The sequence below is a fragment of the Acanthopagrus latus genome, chromosome 6 (assembly GCF_904848185.1).
Source record: "Acanthopagrus latus isolate v.2019 chromosome 6, fAcaLat1.1, whole genome shotgun sequence".
Lineage (NCBI taxonomy): Eukaryota > Metazoa > Chordata > Actinopteri > Spariformes > Sparidae > Acanthopagrus > Acanthopagrus latus.
Genome location: NC_051044.1, coordinates 32,823,510 through 32,843,900, shown reverse-complemented (window position 1 = coordinate 32,843,900; position 20,391 = coordinate 32,823,510). Strand labels below are relative to the sequence as shown.

The 20,391-nt window shown below is 41.6% G+C and overlaps 1 protein-coding gene across 3 annotated transcripts; it reads right to left on the bottom strand.

The window, feature by feature from the left end:
- ldlrad2 (low density lipoprotein receptor class A domain containing 2) lies at nucleotides 1-18,883 on the bottom strand. 3 transcript variants are annotated; one of them, XM_037102073.1, is made up of 6 exons: nucleotides 18,380-18,880; nucleotides 11,164-11,649; nucleotides 8,850-8,999; nucleotides 8,544-8,681; nucleotides 5,614-5,961; nucleotides 1-2,210 (listed from the first exon to the last, which is right to left on the bottom strand). In XM_037102073.1, exons 1-5 carry the CDS (start codon nucleotides 18,480-18,482, stop codon nucleotides 5,657-5,659), a joined length of 1,182 nt encoding a protein of 393 aa, XP_036957968.1. In that variant the 5' UTR covers nucleotides 18,483-18,880; the 3' UTR covers nucleotides 1-2,210; nucleotides 5,614-5,656. The 3 variants fall into 3 exon arrangements, with proteins under 3 accessions (XP_036957968.1, XP_036957969.1, XP_036957967.1); XM_037102074.1 differs by lacking the exon at nucleotides 1-2,210 and having other exon boundaries at nucleotides 4,676-5,961; nucleotides 8,544-8,678; nucleotides 18,380-18,883; XM_037102072.1 differs by lacking the exon at nucleotides 1-2,210 and having other exon boundaries at nucleotides 4,676-5,961; nucleotides 18,380-18,878.
- Nucleotides 18,884-20,391: the final 1,508 nt, after the last annotated feature.

The window sequence follows — 20,391 nt, the reverse complement described above, 5'->3', positions numbered from 1 at the left end:
AACAACAGAATGATGCTGACACTGCTGACTAATCCAAAATCACAATAAAAGACTAACCTTGAACTTTTTAGAATGACATATATTCCTATTTCTATAATAATCAAAGCAAATAGTCATCATTTACATTATGCTGCAGTTTGGTGAAAACATCAAATATCTTATATAGCTTATGGGAGAGAGATTTAATCAATTGCAGATGTTACATAATAATTTATGTTACAATAATTGATACTATTTTCCTTTCAATCAATTGATCAATTGATTTACCCTTTAAAAGCTGGATTCTTTTTTGCTATCTGTGGACTGCAAACACATTCCCACAATGTAAAGTCATTATGGTGAACAATGGTACACATCCGGCAGACACAGAACAACCTGATATATATTTTTTCACACTTTCGTTAGATCTTATTTGGTCTCAATCAACTCCTGATGGTAATATCTGCCAACAGCTGCTACATTTTCCACTATGTTCATCATTGCTGTCTGTGTGTGTCTGTTGTTTGTTTGAGCAGGTAGTGTACGGGAGGATTTTTGAGCTGTTTTTCAGCTGCCTGCTGCTGCCGCTATGGTTGCTGTGAATCGGAAACCACAACAATGAGCTCAGAGAAAAACTGTGGAAGGGAACTGCAAGACTGGTTGATCAGTGTTTGTGATTGTGATTCATGTGATCCCTTTCACTTTAGCATCAGCAGCTGCTATGGAGTTTGTCTCTGTCCCGCTCAGTGGCATTGAAAGCCTAACAAGGGCAGGCTACGTACTGGTTGTGAAGCGGGTTTCAACTTACAACAATTGTTCGCCCCGCTACTGGTCCTGTTGGCCCCTGAGTCTCCCCCACCCCCACCGACAGGGTTAAACAACACAGATTAGTGATAGTGGACTCCATTACCCGTAAATTCAGGTTAGCGCCGCCGGCCACTGTTTACTTCCTGGGGCCAGAGCCTCCAACAGCGGCTAATCTGAGGGTGCTGGTATCAAGCAGGGAGAAACAGGTAACCCAGGCAGGCACACACAACTTTCCGAGGCACAAGAAAGTGGTGCACAATAATATAACATTAATCAGTCAGTCAAGATGTATTTTTATAGCACTGCACAAAATTGCATTGTCACAGATTACAAAGAAACTTATATTTTGCCCCACCACTAACTTTCCCATCCGCCTTTCACATCTACCACCATCAGTGTCAGACTGGTAATCTTGATTTTGGGTAGATGCCAGAGGGGTCGCAGGCTCCTTGTGGGCGGTTTGGCCCGGCCAACCAATTAGAGAGTGGCATGATTGTTGCAGCCATGCAGCCCAAAAATAATTTTTCATAGTTCCCTGTCAAGGATCAATAGTGTTCAGAGGCTATATGATAGTTTAGCTTCTCCAATATCTTCATACTGTTAATAACAATGTAATCAGTATTTACATACCACATACGAGTCTCTATATCACAGTCATGGTTGCCCTCAACAGTCACAAACTTTTACATCAGTCCACATTGTTTTGTAGTGAAATGTCTTATTTAGATGTTCAAAAACGTGCATGGTTTGAAATAAAACAAATCTACCTGCATTTTTTATTCGATTACTTGTTTGCAAAAGTAAAAAATAAAGCAATGTCTTCTGGGAATTTCAAGACTAAATCGAGTGGATCGCGTATGCGTGGAAGTTGGAAGTTGACTGAGATTAAACTAGCAAAAAAAAAAAAAATGAATTGAGGCATCAAGTGACACAAGAGCGGAGCAGAGAAAAAGAGAGTTAATCTAAGAGAGCACTGGTGGCTGATGGTGAAAAATGCTGCAAACTGACTGATTTGTTTTTAAAATCAAGTGCAGCTTCAGCTAGCACTAGCGTTAATACTGCTAGCACTAATGTTAGTGACAAAACTGAGCCAACACACCAGGGAGAAAGACAGGACAGTGAGCAAGGGGAAAAACAAGCAAGAGGAGGATGAAGAAGTAGACACAGATAACGAATGACAGTAAGACATGTTTTTATTATGGAACAGCTGGCTCTGATGATTTATTATTTTTTTAAGCATTGGGGTTGTACACTGATATGTTCATGTTTTAGTGCAGTTGTGTGTGTTCTTTCCGTGCGTCAAAAGTTCCAGCTGCCAAGTGCGCATCCCCCCCAGGCTGTTTTTGTTCCCAGTCCGTCACTGACTGCCACCCACATACCACTAGGCTATCTGAGCTATCAGAGCTGCACGACCATGAGCCGCACTGCAGGCAAACACAAAACAGAAAAAAACTCCTGTTGTAAAATAGTTAATGTCAATACTACAAACTTGAACATTTTTAACATTAGCAAATGCTGGAAGATAATTGTACAAATTATAATATTTAGGGTTAGATTCCATTTAATATTAGACACCTAACTACACAGCTTCAGCTGTATTGGTGTTTATGGAATTAACAACAGGGGCACTAAAGTGGTAACAATGAGAAAATCCCCAAAACAGGACTGGTTTTGAATGTGGAGGTCATTTCAAGTTTCTCCCGTTCTCTTGATCTTTTTTGGCTGGTCTTCCGCTAGTGCTGGTTTTAGCCAGAATCATTATCACTACTGACAGTGTGAAGCGATTCCTTAACCCTACAGAAGTTGCACAGGTTGTCCAACTCTTCCAGGATGACACATCCACACGTGTCGTAGCAAGGAGATTTAATGTGTCTCCCAGCACAATCTCCAGAACATGGAGGAGATTTAAGGAGACAGGCAGTTACTCTAGGAGAGCTGGACCGGGCCGTAGAACATTCTCAGTCTATCAGCAGGACCAATATCTGCTCCTTTGTGCAAGGAGGAACAGGTTGAGCAGTACCCGTGCCCTACAGAATGACCTCCTGCAGGCCACTGGTGTGGCAGACAGACTTCATGAGGGTGGCCTGAGGGCGCGACTCCCTGTAGTGGGCCCTGTGCTCACCACCCAGCACCGTGGAGCTTGATTGGCATTTGCTAGTGAACACCAGAATTGGCAAGTCTGCCACTGTTGCCCTGTACTTTTTACAGATGAGAGCAGGTTCACTCTGAGCACCTGTGATAGATGTGACAGAGTCTGGAGAAGACAAGGCGAACGCTATGCTGCCTACAACATCGTTCAGCATGACAGGTTTGGTGGTGGGTCAGTGATGGTCTGGGAAGGCATATCCATGAAGGGATGCGCAGACCTCTACTGGCTAGAAAATAGCAGTCTGACAGCCATTAAAATTTAAAATTCAAAATGGCAATTACATTGCAGATTCACATTTAAATTGAAAATATGTTAGTTGACTAACATCAATAATTTGTTGGCCACAGAATTTTTCTTCGTCAATCCAGAAAAAGAATTCCCTTTAAAGCTTTGCCGATGGAACCACAGCGAATCAGCGATGGCAGTCTAGAACCGGGCCTGCTTTACAAATTTGATCCAGTTGTTCCAAAAATATTGATTAGTGCAGCTTTGAGACCTGCATTTAATCATATACAACTTCCATAGATTCTCACAGTGTGTATTAAACACATATCCTATAAAATCAGCCTGTAACTGTGAGACTCAAATGACACAAGGAAACTGTTAAAACCTCATAAAATGAAAGCTTACAGTAAAAAGTAAGAAAAGTCTCTGAGTGTGTGTGCCAATAAAGTTTTTCTATATACAACCAAAGTTGCTGGAATTTTGAGCTCTTTACACAAATCTTGTTAGAAAAACCTCCAGCTGGAGTGCTGACCTTCTGCAAAGACAGATACACATGCACATCAGAGGGAGCCCTAGTGGGGTGGATCTATACAGTCCTTGGTGTGTGTGTGTGTGTGTGTGTGTGTGTGTGTGTGTGTGTGTGTGGTTTGATGGGTACACAGATGCATGTGTATTCCTGTACAGTCTCAGCAGAAAGACAGATAAAGAAGTCTGCATGCTTCAACATGCTGTAGCCTGGCAACCTGGAGGTCAGGAATACTTGGTTTGTTTAAACATGTGGCCTTATGCCTTAGCAGGGACAAAAGTCAAAATCACTAAAGAAACAGTACATGGGGCTCTGTGTGATGTTGCCACATAACACATACTGTGGCACAAGGAGAAAAGGTTATGGAGCTACTCCATCTAGAGGATGCCACAAAGAAAGTTTGCCTGCTGGACACATGAACACATGTTGCCCCTCATGTGGAGCATCAATTTGGGTAAAAGATGGAGAAGACAGGGATGTCAGGTCTACTGTACTCTGTACTGTATATGACGCCTGTGAGAGGACAGGGCTGGAAAGATCAACCCTGCATCTTGATTTACAATGACCAAAAACATAAAAGTAATGCTTTTGTTTTACTCTAGTCTGAGAAAAAAAGTCTGGCTTATCTGTTTAATCTGTCAGTGAGCACCTCTCTTTAGCTGACAGGTGTGGCCTATTAGGATACTGTTCATTAGCTAGCATGATTTTTACACAGGTGTGCCTTGGGTTGGCCACAATAAAGGGCCACTCTTACATAGATGGTAAAGGGGTTGTTCATGGTCAATACAAACGCCAGTGTGCATAAAAATAATTGCGCCACTGAAAACACTGACATAATAATAACGAGGAAAGTGTTTTTTTGGGTCAAAAATTAATATTTCTTTCATTTTCAGGTAAAATAATGTAATTAATTAACAAATTATCTGTAAAATACTGTTATTCATTTTTAGTTTTTCATTTCACCACAGAAATCTGCTCACCACAACCACTCCTGCTGACAGAACATGATTTATTTAAGTAGGTAAATTATCAAGAATTTCTGTTTGTTCTCAATTGTTGTATGGTTTGCTTTATGCAATTAATTGCATGTTGAAAGTCCATGCTCAATCACCACAAGTTATTCCCTTAAAAATGTTGAACATGCACGAGAGAACTTTGTGCTTCAGTGTCCAAACTTCATATCAGCTAGTACGTAGAACAACAGTGGACTGCTGGGAAGAGAATGGAAAGTTTGAAGGAATTTCTCCAGGGGAGAACAGCTGTTGTCACCAGGTGGGTGACTTTGTAGTTCTGTGGCTGTTTCCTCAGCGTGTGTCCATGGACAACTTAGGTCAAAGCTGAGGACTGGAAGTGTATTTTCATTGCATGGTTAAACTGTTACTTCTATGAAGTTTAAGCACATTAATAAGAAAAAAAAATCACAGAAAACCTGCTCATGCTAACAACTTAACACTCTTGTCTCTGGAAACTGGCAAAGCATATCAGACTTCATCAGCAGTCTCTCAAATGTGCTGCCATCATATTATGTACAGTAAGAGATAATGTTGAAACAGGTCAAGTGCTGGTAACAAAATGTTTCTTATAGGAACAGTTCACCTGAAAATGAAAAATAAGCAATTAGATTTTCATTTTGGCAGACATGTTCCTTTAAGAGAGCTGAAGAACCCTTAATCCTGTCCTTACAGTTACATTCATACTTTTCATACAATTCATAGTCATACAGTACCCTGCTTTACCTTCTTATAACAACATAAACCCAGCAGTCACATCAGCTGCATCATCAGTTAAAGCACACAAACCACAGATTAACCAAGCCCATTCAGTCTGCATACTGAGCCAGTTAGTCCAACCTTCAATAAAAAGATTATTGGTAATGTTTCTGGTGCAGGGACATGTTCACCACAGATCAGCGCTTAGCAGCTGTTACCTTCCACATATGCCGGGCTGATCAAGCAAACAGCTCTTCTGCTCTAAACAGCCGCTATGGTAACATTTTCGTCAGCACTGCTGTTTGTTGCCACAGCCCCTGTCGATGTTCCGTTGTTGGGTATGTGTGGGGTTACTTTTGCCAGTCGGTGCTCCTTGCTGTGGGTGCAGCTGTGGGCACAGAGCTGGCAGGAGGCGCAGGCCGAGTTGCAGCAGGGTAAGAAGCGACAGATGCTGACACGCCACAGGAACCAGCCAGGTGACCAGCAGCACCAGCAGAGCACCACACTGCCTGCTACGACACCCAGGAGGATGTAGAAAACCAACAGGGACAGGGAGACTGGGGAGTCTGAGGATTAGAGGAGCAAAATTACTATGAAAATATGTGTAATTTCAAAAGTTTACTTCACAGGAGATATCTCTTCTTCACTGTAAATTCCATTCTCAGTTTTACACTGATGTATGCAGATCAGTCGAGCAGGATTAACTGCCAAACTAATTGTGATGTTACAAATCATACATGTAGACCCGCCTTTTAGTGAGCACAATGAAACTTTCCACTTAAACCAATGAATGTGAACAACCTTCTAATGTCAAACTCTGCACTTATACCATTTCACACAGTGAAGCTCAAACAAACAACTGTAGTATTTTCTTAAGAACAAAAACGGGGGTGGGGGGTGTCTGACCGTTGCCATGTGAGACCCGTTTCTCCATTGCTCCTGGAGTTTGTAACTATCTTCCAAATTTTGAGCATCTTTTATCAATTGATACTTGTTGATACCTTTAATTTAGTTTCCCCTGACTTGATTTTGGAACACCTTTTACACTCCTGAGTGGACCATGTCCTCTACTCGCCAGAGGACAGAATCATCACGAGGAGGCCTCGCCCTCGACTAACTCGGACCTCTCACTGAAGCTAGATGCTAACTTTCCTGACTGGGACCGGCTCGAGTGAATGCTCGCCTCCATGAAAGGTGATTTATGCAGAAGAATTGACTCACTGGCTTTTGACCTTCGCTCTGAGATCACTTTGGTAAAACAGGAGTTGGAAAATACAGTTGAACCTATGCTACAGTGGCTAAATGCCCATGACCAGACCATCCATGAGCTGGATCGCACGTGCACTGACAACGGCACCGAGCTGTCCAGGCTTGACTCCACGGTGAGTTCCCTGAAAGCCCAGGTGAAAATACTGAATGAAAAATGCGAGGACCTAGAGGGGAGGTCGAGGAGAAATAACATCCGTTTGACTGGTGGCCCTCGACCGACCAACTTTACTGCGCAACTTATAAAGGACACATTGAAGCTGGATGACATGCCACTCCTTGACTGAGCTCACCCCACCCTCCGTGCAAAACCTATAGCGGGAGAGGCGCCCCATCCTTTCATCGTCAGGATCCGCTAATTTTGCAGTGTGCTGGTGACATGTCCCAGGTCTCTCCACTTCTCTACGAGGGTAAAAAGCTCTTCATCTTTCCTGACTACGCTGCATCTGTCTCCTGCCTTTGCAGGGGTGAAGTGGCAGCTCCACTCCTGCCCTGGCACAAAGTTTGGACTTCTTTTTCCGGCTGTCCTGAAGATAACGCTACCAGGCAGCAAGAAGTTTCCCACTACACAACTTTCCATTCAAGGTTGCCTCAGATAGTTTTGTTAGGTATTCGGGTCACAGCTCAGTTTGAGGATTTATTCAAAGCATTCTCCCGTTGGTTGCTAAGATGCAAGATGACTTTGAGCGCTGGATTTTATTAAATTTATCCCTTGCAGCCCGCATCAACTCTATCAGAATAAACACCCCCCCTAAATTTTCCTATTTATTCCAATGTCTACCCATCTTTCTTCCACAGTCTTCTTTTTCTAAGATTGATAAATTAATATCTGAATTTGTTTGGAACAAAAAGCCCCCAAGACTACGCAGACCGTTGCTTCAGAGACTAAAATCTAAGGGGAGTCTAGCATTGCCAAATTTTAGATTCTATTACTGGGCCTGTAACCTCAGAGCAATCCAGTTCTGGCTTCATTTTGAGGGCTCCGGTTCTCCCCAACATGGATAGTTATGGAATCCATGTCCGCCAAACCAGCCTCTCTGTCTGCACTTGTTCATGCTCCTGTAAATCACCCCATCTCACCATATTCAAAGAGTATAATAGTTAAATCTACTGCGAGGATATGGAGACATTTCAGACGACATTTTAGACTTCAGGCTCCTTCTCGACTGGCCCCGCTAGCACCAAATCTGTAAGATTGTGCATAGTTTACAAAGTTAAAAGTTAACAAACTATGCCTTACAGCATAAAAAGTATCTACTGTTCAATTGCCTTGGCACAGCTGTTGAACATTTTCTTGAGAGGCTGGCTGTAACAGTCATTTAAGTTACTGACTCTACAATACAATTAATGAATCTGGAGCCCATCAACTTTTTAAACCCTCTGAAAATCAAATGAATTCAGCTTGATCAACAATGAATGAATCAGTGTGTCTGTTCCTCCAGGTCCCTCATTGTGGACAGACCATGGTGGTGAGATGGATCTCAGCTAATAAACAGCTGGCAATTTGTACAGCAGGCGTACGTGAATCTCCTTCTCCCACTCTCAGTTGAACAGTCAAAGTAGAAGAATGGCTGTTTTGTTAGACCAGACTTGGCCAGGTTTTAAAAGCAATCAGAAGCTGACAGGCTGGCCCAGACAGTCTCTGTTTGCACCTCTGATGCTAGAATAGAGACGGGTCACTCAAAATTGCGCTCTCTGCCGTGAGAATCCATCACCATTTATTGTTTACGAGTCTTTAGGTGAAATTAACAACTCAGTGGTCACCTCCATACATAATGTAGTAGACATGAATTGATTCCTGCCAGCAAAGTGTGTTTCTTCCAGCTGATAAAAACACATCTATCTTAACAACATAATATCTTATGTGAGAATGGTCACTCACCTGCTACTGACTCATTACTGGGAGCAGTGTCTGGCATGCCACAGTTCAGTGAAGGAATCGGCACTGTGTGTGGATTCACAAAAGTTGAGGGTGGGGTTGCTATTGGCGGTGGAGGCTCAGGAGGTAAAAGCTGACCTGCTGATGAAGGACAGATTTTGATTAAATGGTTTGTTATGCTATTTTCTTGTACTGTAAAGATACCAACTTACATTTTATAGCACTCACAGTTCCCCACATTTTCCTCTCAATACTCTGTAATAAAACCAGGGAGTGTGTCAGCGTGCATCAGCTCAACACCTAACTGACCTTTACAACCTGTTGTTAGGTTTTCCTCCAAGTCACTTCCATCCCCACAGTTGTCAATGCCCTTCTCATCACACACCAGACTGAGAGGGATACACTTTCCGTTCCTGCAGGTGAAATAGGGCTCATTGCTGCACTCTGATTGGTTAAAACCTGAAGAGGCAGATAACAATTGAAACATCAGGACAACAGTGGAAGGATCTCAGTCAGCTTTTAAAACTTAACAGTGTTAAAGTGTAACAGTCAAAAAGACAATATGGCTCTCCTCAGTTTGTTTAAGTAGGTCATGACATGACATGAAGTTATTGACACATCAGAAATATCTGATGCTATGAAGACTAATTAACATAAGAGCAGTCTGCTGTACGTCTGCCTGACGGTTACCAGAGCAGGCATGCAAATAATCCAAGCCAATGGGTATTTTCTAGTCCACAGAGAAAACAAACCAGCTGCTCCAGATTAATGTCTGCTGCATTCGTTTTCTGCCCAGTCTTCAGCCCACTTATAATTAAAGTGGACGATATCGTATTTGCTTGAAGCCAGAAGCAACTATGGTGTTTAATCACTGATAATGAATGACTACTGTTAGGATACGCAGATATGAGTTGTTGTTTATATTAAAAACATATTATTTAACATAATCAGAAAGTCTGAGGAAGAAGGAAATCAAATCATGAGTAGATCGAAGGTTTCTAAGGGGGCAGTGGATTTCAGTATATAAAACCTTTGCAGAAACTGCATCAGTTGTATTCAAATCATGATCAGATCCAAAATGACACCATCAGAAGATCAATACATCAAGGTCAGTTCCATGAGACACAGATAAGAATGTCTTCACAGATACAGATGCTGCAAAACAAACAACGCAATCAGCAGTTGTGCTGTCAATAGAAGGCTGTCTTGTAGCATCTCTGAGGATGAGGAGCAGTTTCTAACCACTTTTCAGGAAGAAACAGTGAGTCCTATTTACTGATGAATCCCAGAGAAAGCTTAGTGTCAGTAACAAAATGGTGTGTGTTAGAGAGGGACAGGAGAGAGAATGATACCTTAGTCTTTCAACCCCACAGTAAAACATGTTGGTGGGAACATTTAAGTCTGGGGCTGTTTTGCCTCCTCTGGAGTTGGGCACCTGCACAGGATTAATTCCACCCTGACCAAGGAGAAGTACCGCTCCATTTTTAGAGACATGCTCCACCCTCTGGTTTGATTTTTGTGGAGAAGGATTCCTACTGCAGCAGGATGAGCACACTTCAACTGTCACCCGACTTCAGCTACACTGAACATTTATAGGGGCAATTGAATGCAGAGTCAAGGATTCTGCGACAAAGAAGCTTTGTGGAACACAGTCAAATCATGCTGGGATAATATGAGTCAGCAGGTTTTACACTAACTTGTGGAGTCCATGCCAGCTCAAATGCGTACTGTCGTTAAAGGGGTGCAAATGAAATACTACAATCATTTTGAAGGTAGTGGACGTTTTTTCATTATTGTATCAGACTTTTGGACCCTACTGTTTGTTATATACAGTGTATTGTTATATCACAGCTATAATAATGAAATATAATATAGTGCAACAACTTGTATGCATGCTTGGAGTTTTGCTTACATTCACTGTGAGACATGTTTACTGATTGTTTCCAGTGGATTTTGTTCCAAGCGCTCATCAATGCAACACTGTTCAACTGTTTGTATATTCGCATTCCTGAGACTTCCTGTTTCCCCGGAGAGGTATTTCTTTGGACGCAAGTGCAGAACGTACGAGCTAGTCAGCCATCAGCTGTGATGCAGCACAACAATCAGCCTTCGTTGCTAGTATTACAGGGTTCTTCCCAGACGGTGGAACAGCGGCGCTGCGCTGCTATACTGCTAGTACAGCGTCACTATACTCATTTTCAATGTTAGCTCCTTTGAAGCGGGTGACGGTGTGCCGCTACACTAAAAATGTCTGGGGAGAACCCTGTACTAGTAGTTATTTAAGGTCGGCTTGGTATGTCTGTGTACTTCACCTACACTCCTTAGTGAAAATGAAACATGACTGTTGTTGCAATGGTTACATGCACTCAGTAACAGTTACCTTCAAATGGCAATACCTACCTTCCCATGTGTTGAACTGCCAATAAACATGCTTGGATGGATGATGATTGAACCTACCTTACGTATTAGGATTAACTCTATGATGTTTGGTAAATCAAGAATAGACCTCTTCCAACAGAAGCATCATTATGCTATTGTCATTCATCCAGTTATGTACACTTATCAAAGTGCCTGTACGACAACAAGCATCTATGGAATGTGCGGACATGGCCTTTTTACATACCCAGTCTGAAGGAGGTGAAGTCCCCCACAAAGTCGACCCTGGGCTGAGTCCCCCGGGTCACCAGCCTCAGGGTCAGGAAATTTCCTGTGGACAACACTGGCCGTGGCAAGCTCTTCCCACAAAGAGGAGGCCCAAGGGGAGGTGAGCTCCTGTCCCGTCCATCATAGAACTGAACGTATGAGCCAGAATGACACGGGTCCCCCGAGCTCTCACCAGAGGTGGGCTCCAGTCTGGGGTTGAGAGGAGCAGAGCCCCGGGGGGACTCTGGGAAGACGGGGGCGGGGCTCAAAGGGGCCACTCGTAACAGACTGTAGACCAGGAAGAAGCGGAAGTGGAACTGGACCTTGTCTTTGGAGGAGCTGGCCTGCATGGTGAGGTGACAATCAGTCGCCATAGTCACAAAGTAGTACTTTTTGGATTCCTGGTGTGAGTTGACGATCATGCCGTCACCCCGGATTGTCTGGCCACAGAAGTCCACCACGTTGACTGATGTGGAAAAGACACAACACAGACTCCTCAGAGACAAACCTATACATGGAGCATTTACATAATGAAACAAATCTGACTCCAAATGGTCAGTGATGTTTGACATATTTTTTTTTATTACAATTCTCCTCACAAATGGGACCCTGTCATTTGTTGCAAAACACAGAAGTGTACTTTCCAGATAATTAGATATTTCAGTTGTGTCTAGTTGCTTAGGAGAATGCTGCAATGATGCATGTTTTTCTGTGAAGCTCCAGAAATTAGAGGTCGACTGATGGTGGATTTTTAAAGGCTGATATAATAAAGGTAGCTGGGAGAAGGAAAAGGAAATTAGCCAGTTAATCAGTTGATATAGTGAAACCAGTACAACATAGTCTTCTATAGTCATATTTTTATGTTTTTATTTCTTTTGTTAAATGTAACACTGAATGATCTTTGGTATTAACTTTATGAGAACTACTGAACAGAACATTAGGGTCTCTCTGTCCCTCTCCTTCTGCCCCCTAGTCCCTCCCACCCTCTCCCTGATAAGTTCCGGTGAAGAACAGGCTTTGTAACGTTATTAAAATAGAGTAACTTTAGTTTAGTTAAAGGACACACACTGTAGTTTGAGATGAAACGCTAGCAGTGGCTGTCAGTTTGATATCAAGACACAAGATCTGTGTGATTTACTGGATTACATTGTGGAATCTGTTGTCTTGACATGGATGATGCACTGTTCTGTGGATCACCTCTGTTGCACATCCTGTTACATTGTTGAATGCCACGCTTACTAACTGTCAATGTTTGTGCATATACCCGGGGTAAGGAAGATCCTCAAGTGTGCGATTTCATTTCATGAATGGATGGATAGTTACGTGGCTGGATTATTTGAAAGAGAGAACACCACATTAGTAAGTACAGTATTAAGCAATGTAACGTTAACACAGTGGTTTCTATTCCTGTCTGCCTGGCAGCCTATACAGCCCAGTCCCTATCATAGACAAGGTGATGGTGTTGCGTTATATATTTGAGACTATATAAACAAAAAAAAAACAACTGCGCTGCTGAAAAAATATAGGAACAGTCCATTTATTAAACCAGCTTCCCAAAGTGCTAACAGTGGAAATATTTACACAAAGTGAAAAATGTAAATAAATAAATAAACAAACAATACAAGATTATCAGAGTAGCTCTGAGTCCCTCAGGTCCTTCATTGACTCAATATGTTCCATATAGAAACAAACATAAAAGAAAAACAAACAGGAACAATACAATATGCAGTCTGATAGCTCAACAGCTGTTAACTTCTCTGTGACCAACCAAGACTGATTTTACCAGGCCAAGATGGCCCCCTTTAAACTAATAGCGCCTCCCCTGGGCATATTTATTAACATGAAAATATACTATTCACCATATTATCTGTCAGAGAAAACAATTACAGCCCATGTATCATTTGTGTATTAAACACATACGTTTCCCACCACTGACAAAATGTTTCCCCCATAACCAAACCAAGTTTATTGGCAACAAAATCACAATGAAAAGTAATAAACATATTCATGCTGGTCACGTGACCCTCAAAACACGCAAAGTGCTGTTAGTTGTTACGCCACTGATTTGCCAGTTAAACTTATGAATTGGAGCATTTCATCAGAGAGTCAGTGAGTGTTTTTAATGTTTGTGTGAATATACAGTATGCCTGCTGGAAACCGTGAATGAGGGATAATAACAATGTTTGAAATATTTGGTGAATGGATCAGAGAAATGTGTGGCATGTGTGTAGGTGTGTGCGCTGCCTGCAGCCAGCCACACAACGGACAAATGTGGCATGTTTGAGTGTGTTTATGCGTGGTTTGTGTGTGTGTGTGTGTGTGTGTGTGTGTGTGTGTGTGTGTGTGTGTGTGTGTGTGTGGCCTACAGTCAGTGTCAGAGTTGCTCCATCACAGTCTGTCTGTCTGTCTGTCTGTTTGTCAGCAAACATGAGACATGGCATTACTTATTGAGCAACACATGTTTTACATGTCAGAAGAACCAGAGAGCTTGTGCTGCTGTCAGGGACAAACTGTCATGTTTTGTTTGACTGTACTCTTCTCAACGTCCCAATGGTCCTCTGTATATATGTTTGTTGGTATTGTGTCACTCTTCTGTTTCTTATTCTCTCTTGTTTAATAATTAAAGGGTACATTCACTGTTTTTCACGTCTGTCTTTAATTAATGTCACTGAAACAGGTTTTGCTTGCAGTAATCATTTTTCCTGTTTGTGCTGGCCATTCAAGAGCCCATACCAATTAGCTTCCTATCAATGACACGGGGAACAAAATCCAGGCTCCTCTTTCATGTAAAACTGTACTCCAAAATTGATCTGAAGCTAATGCGAGGCTTCAGCAGTCTGAATTAGAAACATCAAGTAGATTTATTTCAGTTAGAGGTACATTATGTCTCTAATTCAGAAAACACTGGATCATTTAGAAATGTAACACTTAAAACAGGTTAGAATTAAAGAATCCAGAGTCCAGTTGCCCTTGACTTCGCACTTTTAGATACACAATGACCCGGCTGACTGAGAATCATGACAGACCTCTGAATGTGTGGTTAAAGAGGGCAATAACGTTCAAAATAGTTGTGATGCTACAAGGGATGAATACAGCACACTGGTAGATCAAACTTCTGTCCATGACACCTGTTAAACCTGGTGTTGACTAGCATTTTGATCATCAGAAGCAGCTCACCACTCATCTATAGGCAGGAACAGGACAAATGGGTGGGCAGATCCGGCTCCAGCAGCCTCCACCCAGCCACCCAGCCACCCAGCACCCCTTGCCTCTGGGCCGCAGGCCAAATAATGAGAAAATTTACGATCACCCCTGGAGTTTATTAGCTCTGTTTCCATGGGATACAACTAGATCCTCCTACACTGACCTCCAGGAATGTCCCAAAGCCCCGGAGCCCCTGTTGGTGGGAAACAGCTCATCCCCTCTGCACCGCATTAGTAAGTACAAAGCCTTAGGGGATGCTGTCCAAAACATGGGTGACCAGAGGACACAGAGTAACCAGTAAAGACTTTTGCAGGCTGGAAAATTCAACTCTTTTTGAGCACGATCATTGTAAACAGGGTCTATTTCAGAGAGAGGGCCAGGGTCCTGGATGACACGCTGTAGTGACAAATGTCTCTGAAACAGCATTGTGTAGAAAAGGGCAGCAGCTTCACTGTGAATCAATGTGTTATCCCAACACTGGTGACTCAACACAGGCGTCACTATATCACTTTACATCTACAGTCAGTCAGTCCAGGTGCATGCAAACACGGTAAAAAACACTACAGTAAGTAAACATAATAAGAATAAGGTGGTCTAATGAGGCAAAAGCAAAGGTGAGCCATACTGAAGACCTCTCGTATCAGACAATACTCAAATTCGCAAAAACAACATCTATAAAGAATACATGATATGCATATTTTTGTGAAGGTCTATGTAGTTTGAACATAAAAAACACCCCCCACAACTGTCATACCTGATCAACATTAAAGTGAACTTTTATATTAACAGGACAGAAACTTTACGTCATCACTCATCATCCAATTAGAATGATCCATTTAGAATGAACGTACGTCCTTAAACAGAGTTAATTTTAGGAGCAGCTCAAAAAACTATATCTGTGATTTTTCAGCTTTCTTACAACAAATCTCTGATACTTCACATCAAAACTACACATTTTGCAGACCATGCTACGTGGCTTTACAAGTCAAATGTATTTGATCTACTGATCAAGGAGTCATTTACGCATCTCCATAAAATATGACAATATAAGAACAGATTCGCCTGAGCTGTGTGATCCATCAAAACACACTAACACCAAGCCTGCATGCATTTTTTTAAGTTTTAATGCACTGAGAACTTCTCAGTTTGCATTTAAACTATGAAAAAACAATGCCGTAACTTGATCCCAATTAATTTTCAAACCATAAGTAAAGGAATGGAAGGAATGGAATTACTAGGGGTGTCACAATTCTCCAAATCCTCAATTCAATTACACTTTCGATTCTAAGGTCCCGGTTCGATTCGATTCTCAATTTTTACATTTATTTTTTTTAAAGCACAGGTTGCTATGCCATTTTAGACTAGACTTTTATGCAATATAATATCTGATCTTTGTTCGCAATGTACCACACTACATTGTCAAATTTAAAACATTTATTAACACCATAATGTAACAATAACTTATATCTTCAGTCAATTGGAAACCACAACAAAATAACCTGCCATCTAGTTTCTGCAGAGCTTGCACACTGTGGCTTTTTTGTCGACAATGTGAACGTCATCAACATAACTCACTGGAAATCCAAAATACTTCTACCCCGGCGACTTCAGCGAAAGAGGAGGGGGTTCAAGTTCTGTTGATGGGTCTCCAGTTGCTATTGTTGTAAGAGTGGCGTAGCCCCTTTCAGGAATATGGCGGTGCATAAGGTGCGTAAGGTGTGAGTGGGCGAGCGAAAGAGAGGGACCGTGCGTACGTGCGGACAGTGAATGAATGGGAGAGAAAGGAGAAGCAAAAGGAGTAGCAGTAAATGCGATAGCAATAAAGTGCACAGTATAGGCTGCAGTTTGGCTGAGAATAAAGGCGACGGCTCTTCTAGATACAGCAAAGCTCCCTGGTATTATTTCCCGACCAGCTTAACATGTGAAAGTGGTTCACCCTGAAGGTAAACACAAACTTCAGCCCTGGAGGAAATCATTTCCCCTGTGCTTCCAGACCACGGTCCAGGAGCTGAACAGGAATGGTGTAGCAGTCATCAGCTAGTAGCTAAGTTAGAGGCGGTTAGAGGCGGTTGACTCACAGCACTTCAACAAGAGTGTGTTCTTTCCGCTTGGCAAGCCGACCGGATGTGACATGGAGGTGTGGCAGCATCGATCCTATTTTTTGATTCAAAACTCGAGATTATGACTTAATTTCGGTTGATTTCAATTTAAAATCGAAATCGTGACACCCTTCTGAGTTACAGAAAAATACATGATAGAACCTGTAAAAGTATATTCAATACGGTCAAAAACAATGCAAAGTATGCATGATTTCTAGTAAACACTGGTTGTTAAAACAAAAGAAAGCAGAAGTTACAGCTCAGAGCAGTAATAATTACAGGAAATGTATAATGTGCAAAACAATACTTTAATCACTACATTTACTTACTACATCACTTACATTTCCTTTCTATCACAATTATACTACTCTTACTTTCACAACTATATAGAGTTGGGAAACATAATATTGTTGTAATTATTATATGGCATTAGCTCAATATATAAATGTTTCACCGTTAGGTAAAGTTCACTTTCATTTGAAGCCCAATGAATTTTTGGGAACTATGCCGATATAAGCATGAGAAAAAAAACCAAACAAAAACAGTAAAAAAAACATCACATTTTGATCCGTAAGCTGTATTCATTTTGCAGGGATCCTTTAACCGTGGTTACATATTTTTCAACATTTTATTTTAACCATTATAATTTCCAAACTTTTCATATTGGACAACATATGCTAACAGATTGGTGTGGGGAGGATGTAGTTTTGTAGGCCATGCTGAAGTTAGCATCAATCCCACTGTGGGATTTGAATTTTGTTTTGGATTGCTGAAAATATTCTCTGTGTCAAACACAAGTTTATAATACTCTGAATACGTTTTGTTCATCAAGATGATCTTCACAGATGAACATATATGATTGTTAAAAGTGTAAATGTGTAGATGTAAAAAGCGAATGTTGGGCTATAAACAGACCACATTACGGTCACATGACTTAAACTTCACCATCACTTAGAGTCTTACTACACAATAACTATACAATTTTCAATGTAGAAGTTGTAAAGTCAGAGTTAGAATAGTGTGTAACTAAAGCGGGCCTGTAAAGACGGACTAGTGAGTAGATGAGTCTCCGTGTTCGCTGTGAGAACGTTTAATGTCCCCTCATTGTCTAACCTCTGTAGTCTCATTTAGACACTTGTTACTAACCACTAACTGTTTTAACACACAGAAGAGCTTTCTAATTAAACTGTGGGTCATTTAATTATGGAGTTTACATTGCAGAACAAAAGTGTGAATATGTTCAGTCTGTGGTAACTACACACCTTATTTCACACATTTAACTGAAAAGACATTAAATAAACTCACACTCTAAGATGAGGGTACTGGATGGGCTAACATGCTAACTGATTTCCGGGTTTGAGAACTACAAACGAACTACACCTCTCTACAGACATATCTGCGATAGAACAATATTAGCAGATAATATTGGTCGAGCTCCACTGTCCTCCAACCGTTAATCATTACGGGCTCATGTATTCTTTTATATGATGTGTTTTTAAGAGTGGTAGAGGACCTTCTCAACAATATGTATGAAGGTCTTAGCATTTTACATTTTTGTGCTTTATTTTTCTTTCCTTTTTTATAGCACCATGTGTTCTGCATTTAAAGCCAGCCACCACGTGAGCGGACATACAGACTTCTGGTACTCTTAAGGCAAAAAGTTCAGTTAATCTCCAGAAGCCTGGTGTATGAACTGTGTTTCCTGTTTGACGGGAATGAAAAGACGTTAAAGTGAGAGCACGAGCTGAGTGAGGAGCTCACACTGAGTCGGCTCGAGCCAAATCATCGTTTTTAGATCGTGTGAACATACTTTGAGTCAATATGCAGAACTGAGAGGCAGTTCCAGACTCCTCCATCAGTGAATGACAACTGTTGCAGTCGGTGAAGTCTTACCGGTCTCGATGGCCGAGCAGTGGAGGGTCATGCAGCCGAGCAGGAGCAGGAGCAGCAGCCGGAGCACACGTTGCCAGCAGCCCTCCACCTCCACCTCCATCATCCAGGCAGACAGGCAGCAGACAGTGCGGTGTGGTCAGTCAGCTCACTGAGGGGAGGTCAGAGTCCTCCTAACCTCCCATCGGCTGGTCATTTGTGGTCAGCGAAGACAAGCTCAGAACCGTGTGGCTCCGTCCAGCCGCTCTGCTCTTCATCTCAATCACGCCGGCCTTTATTCCACTTGAACCTCCCCTCGCGCCTGTCCGTTCACGTGTCCTGTCATCTCCATGACAACAGCCAACCAATCCGCTACAACACTATAACAACAGTTCCTCAGCTGATTCACAGTTCTATAACTTTTACATTTTCAAGTCAGCTTCAGTGACCTGCGCCACCTCTACCACCAGTTCCTGGTGTAGCTCATAGTTATTTCACTGTTAACAGATAAAAACATCTTTGGCGGACAGACAGCAGCATATTCATGATTCCTGGAAAGCATCACGGTTTGAAAAGCAATGTAACACACAAGGTGCTGCATTTCCCATATTTCAACATCCACTGTAATAGATGAGCTTGTCATTACTAAGTCCTAAAATGTTTACTGGCCTTGTGATGTTGTACACAATGTGTTGGTTCATCTTTATATACTTTATCATTTCCCTACCCTGTGCTTCTGATCTCCAAAAATATATCATTTTATTTTTCAAAACCATCTGACAGCTGGTCACTGTGTATGTATATTTCTTCCAGCAGGACAGTTGTTGTTGGATTGATTCAAAATAAACTACAGTGTGGCCATGGTATGCATTTTAATCAGAAGTGAAACAACTGAAATTTATAACTGAAACACATAAGACGTGGAAACGTGTATGTCTTTAATAATCATTAATGAATGCAAAAATGTCTCAGAATAGAAGTAAAGGTGGGCAGTAACAGAATTTATACAACGTAGTTAGATATTAAAAAAAAACACAAGTCTTGAATATGAATTAAGAAACTGTTGGTAAGAGATTGAACATTCAGACCAGAACCAGCAGACTAGTAGATCACATCAAGCCATCTGTCCTCCTCCGTGTCTTTAGAAAAAAAAGAAAAGAAAGAAAGAAAAAAGATGCCCCACACACAAAGGAATGGGTTAGTTCATTCTTATGAACAAATTGAACTAGAAGAGCTAATGTCCTGGAGAGAATGCATGACTGTGTCTGCCTCTCAAAGGTCAGGGATAATAAAAGAAGAGCAGAACAACAGAATAATCCTACATTTGTGCTGTCAGGCTAAAATATGTGCTAACTGTGTGCCCTGAAATTGAAGGTTTAATCTATTAAGTGAAGAGCTTTTGAATTAGATAGTAATTTATTTGTTTTATCTTTATGTCGGTGTGACTGTTTACTCTTTGCAATGGATGGAGGAAGACATAAACTCATTAAGCTTAAACTACACTGTAAACTGAAGCTATTTTGGAGTTGCAGATCAAGTCTCAATTTTGAATTAAGAGTGAAATTAGTTTTGATTATCTTGTTTCAAAGACTTTAACTGTGAGAGCTAAATAAAGATGACTTTTGCAGCAACCAATGTGCAAACCTATAGACATCGGGCAGAGACCGATCCTCCATCCAAATTTGGTGGAACTCAGTATATATTTTTTTTTTTATCTAATCCTGCTGACAGAGCAACCAACAAACAGGCGTGAAAACATAACCTCCCTGGCAGAGCTTTCTGTCACTTGGAGTTGGGTCATGTGTCTCAACATTACAAGACAAACATTAACATTCATAAATGCATATTCAACTGATCATGGCTGAATGAATGTGACGGCCCTGTTGAGCATCTGTTTGTCCTCTCAGTGCCTTCTAGGAGAACAAGGAAGCAGTGGGCCGTCCTAAGCAGACCACACCGTAGGGTGTGGCATCACTGATAAAAGGCTGCCTCAGTCAGTCTGCTCTCTCTCTCTGGTGGCTGAGCAGCTGACTGCT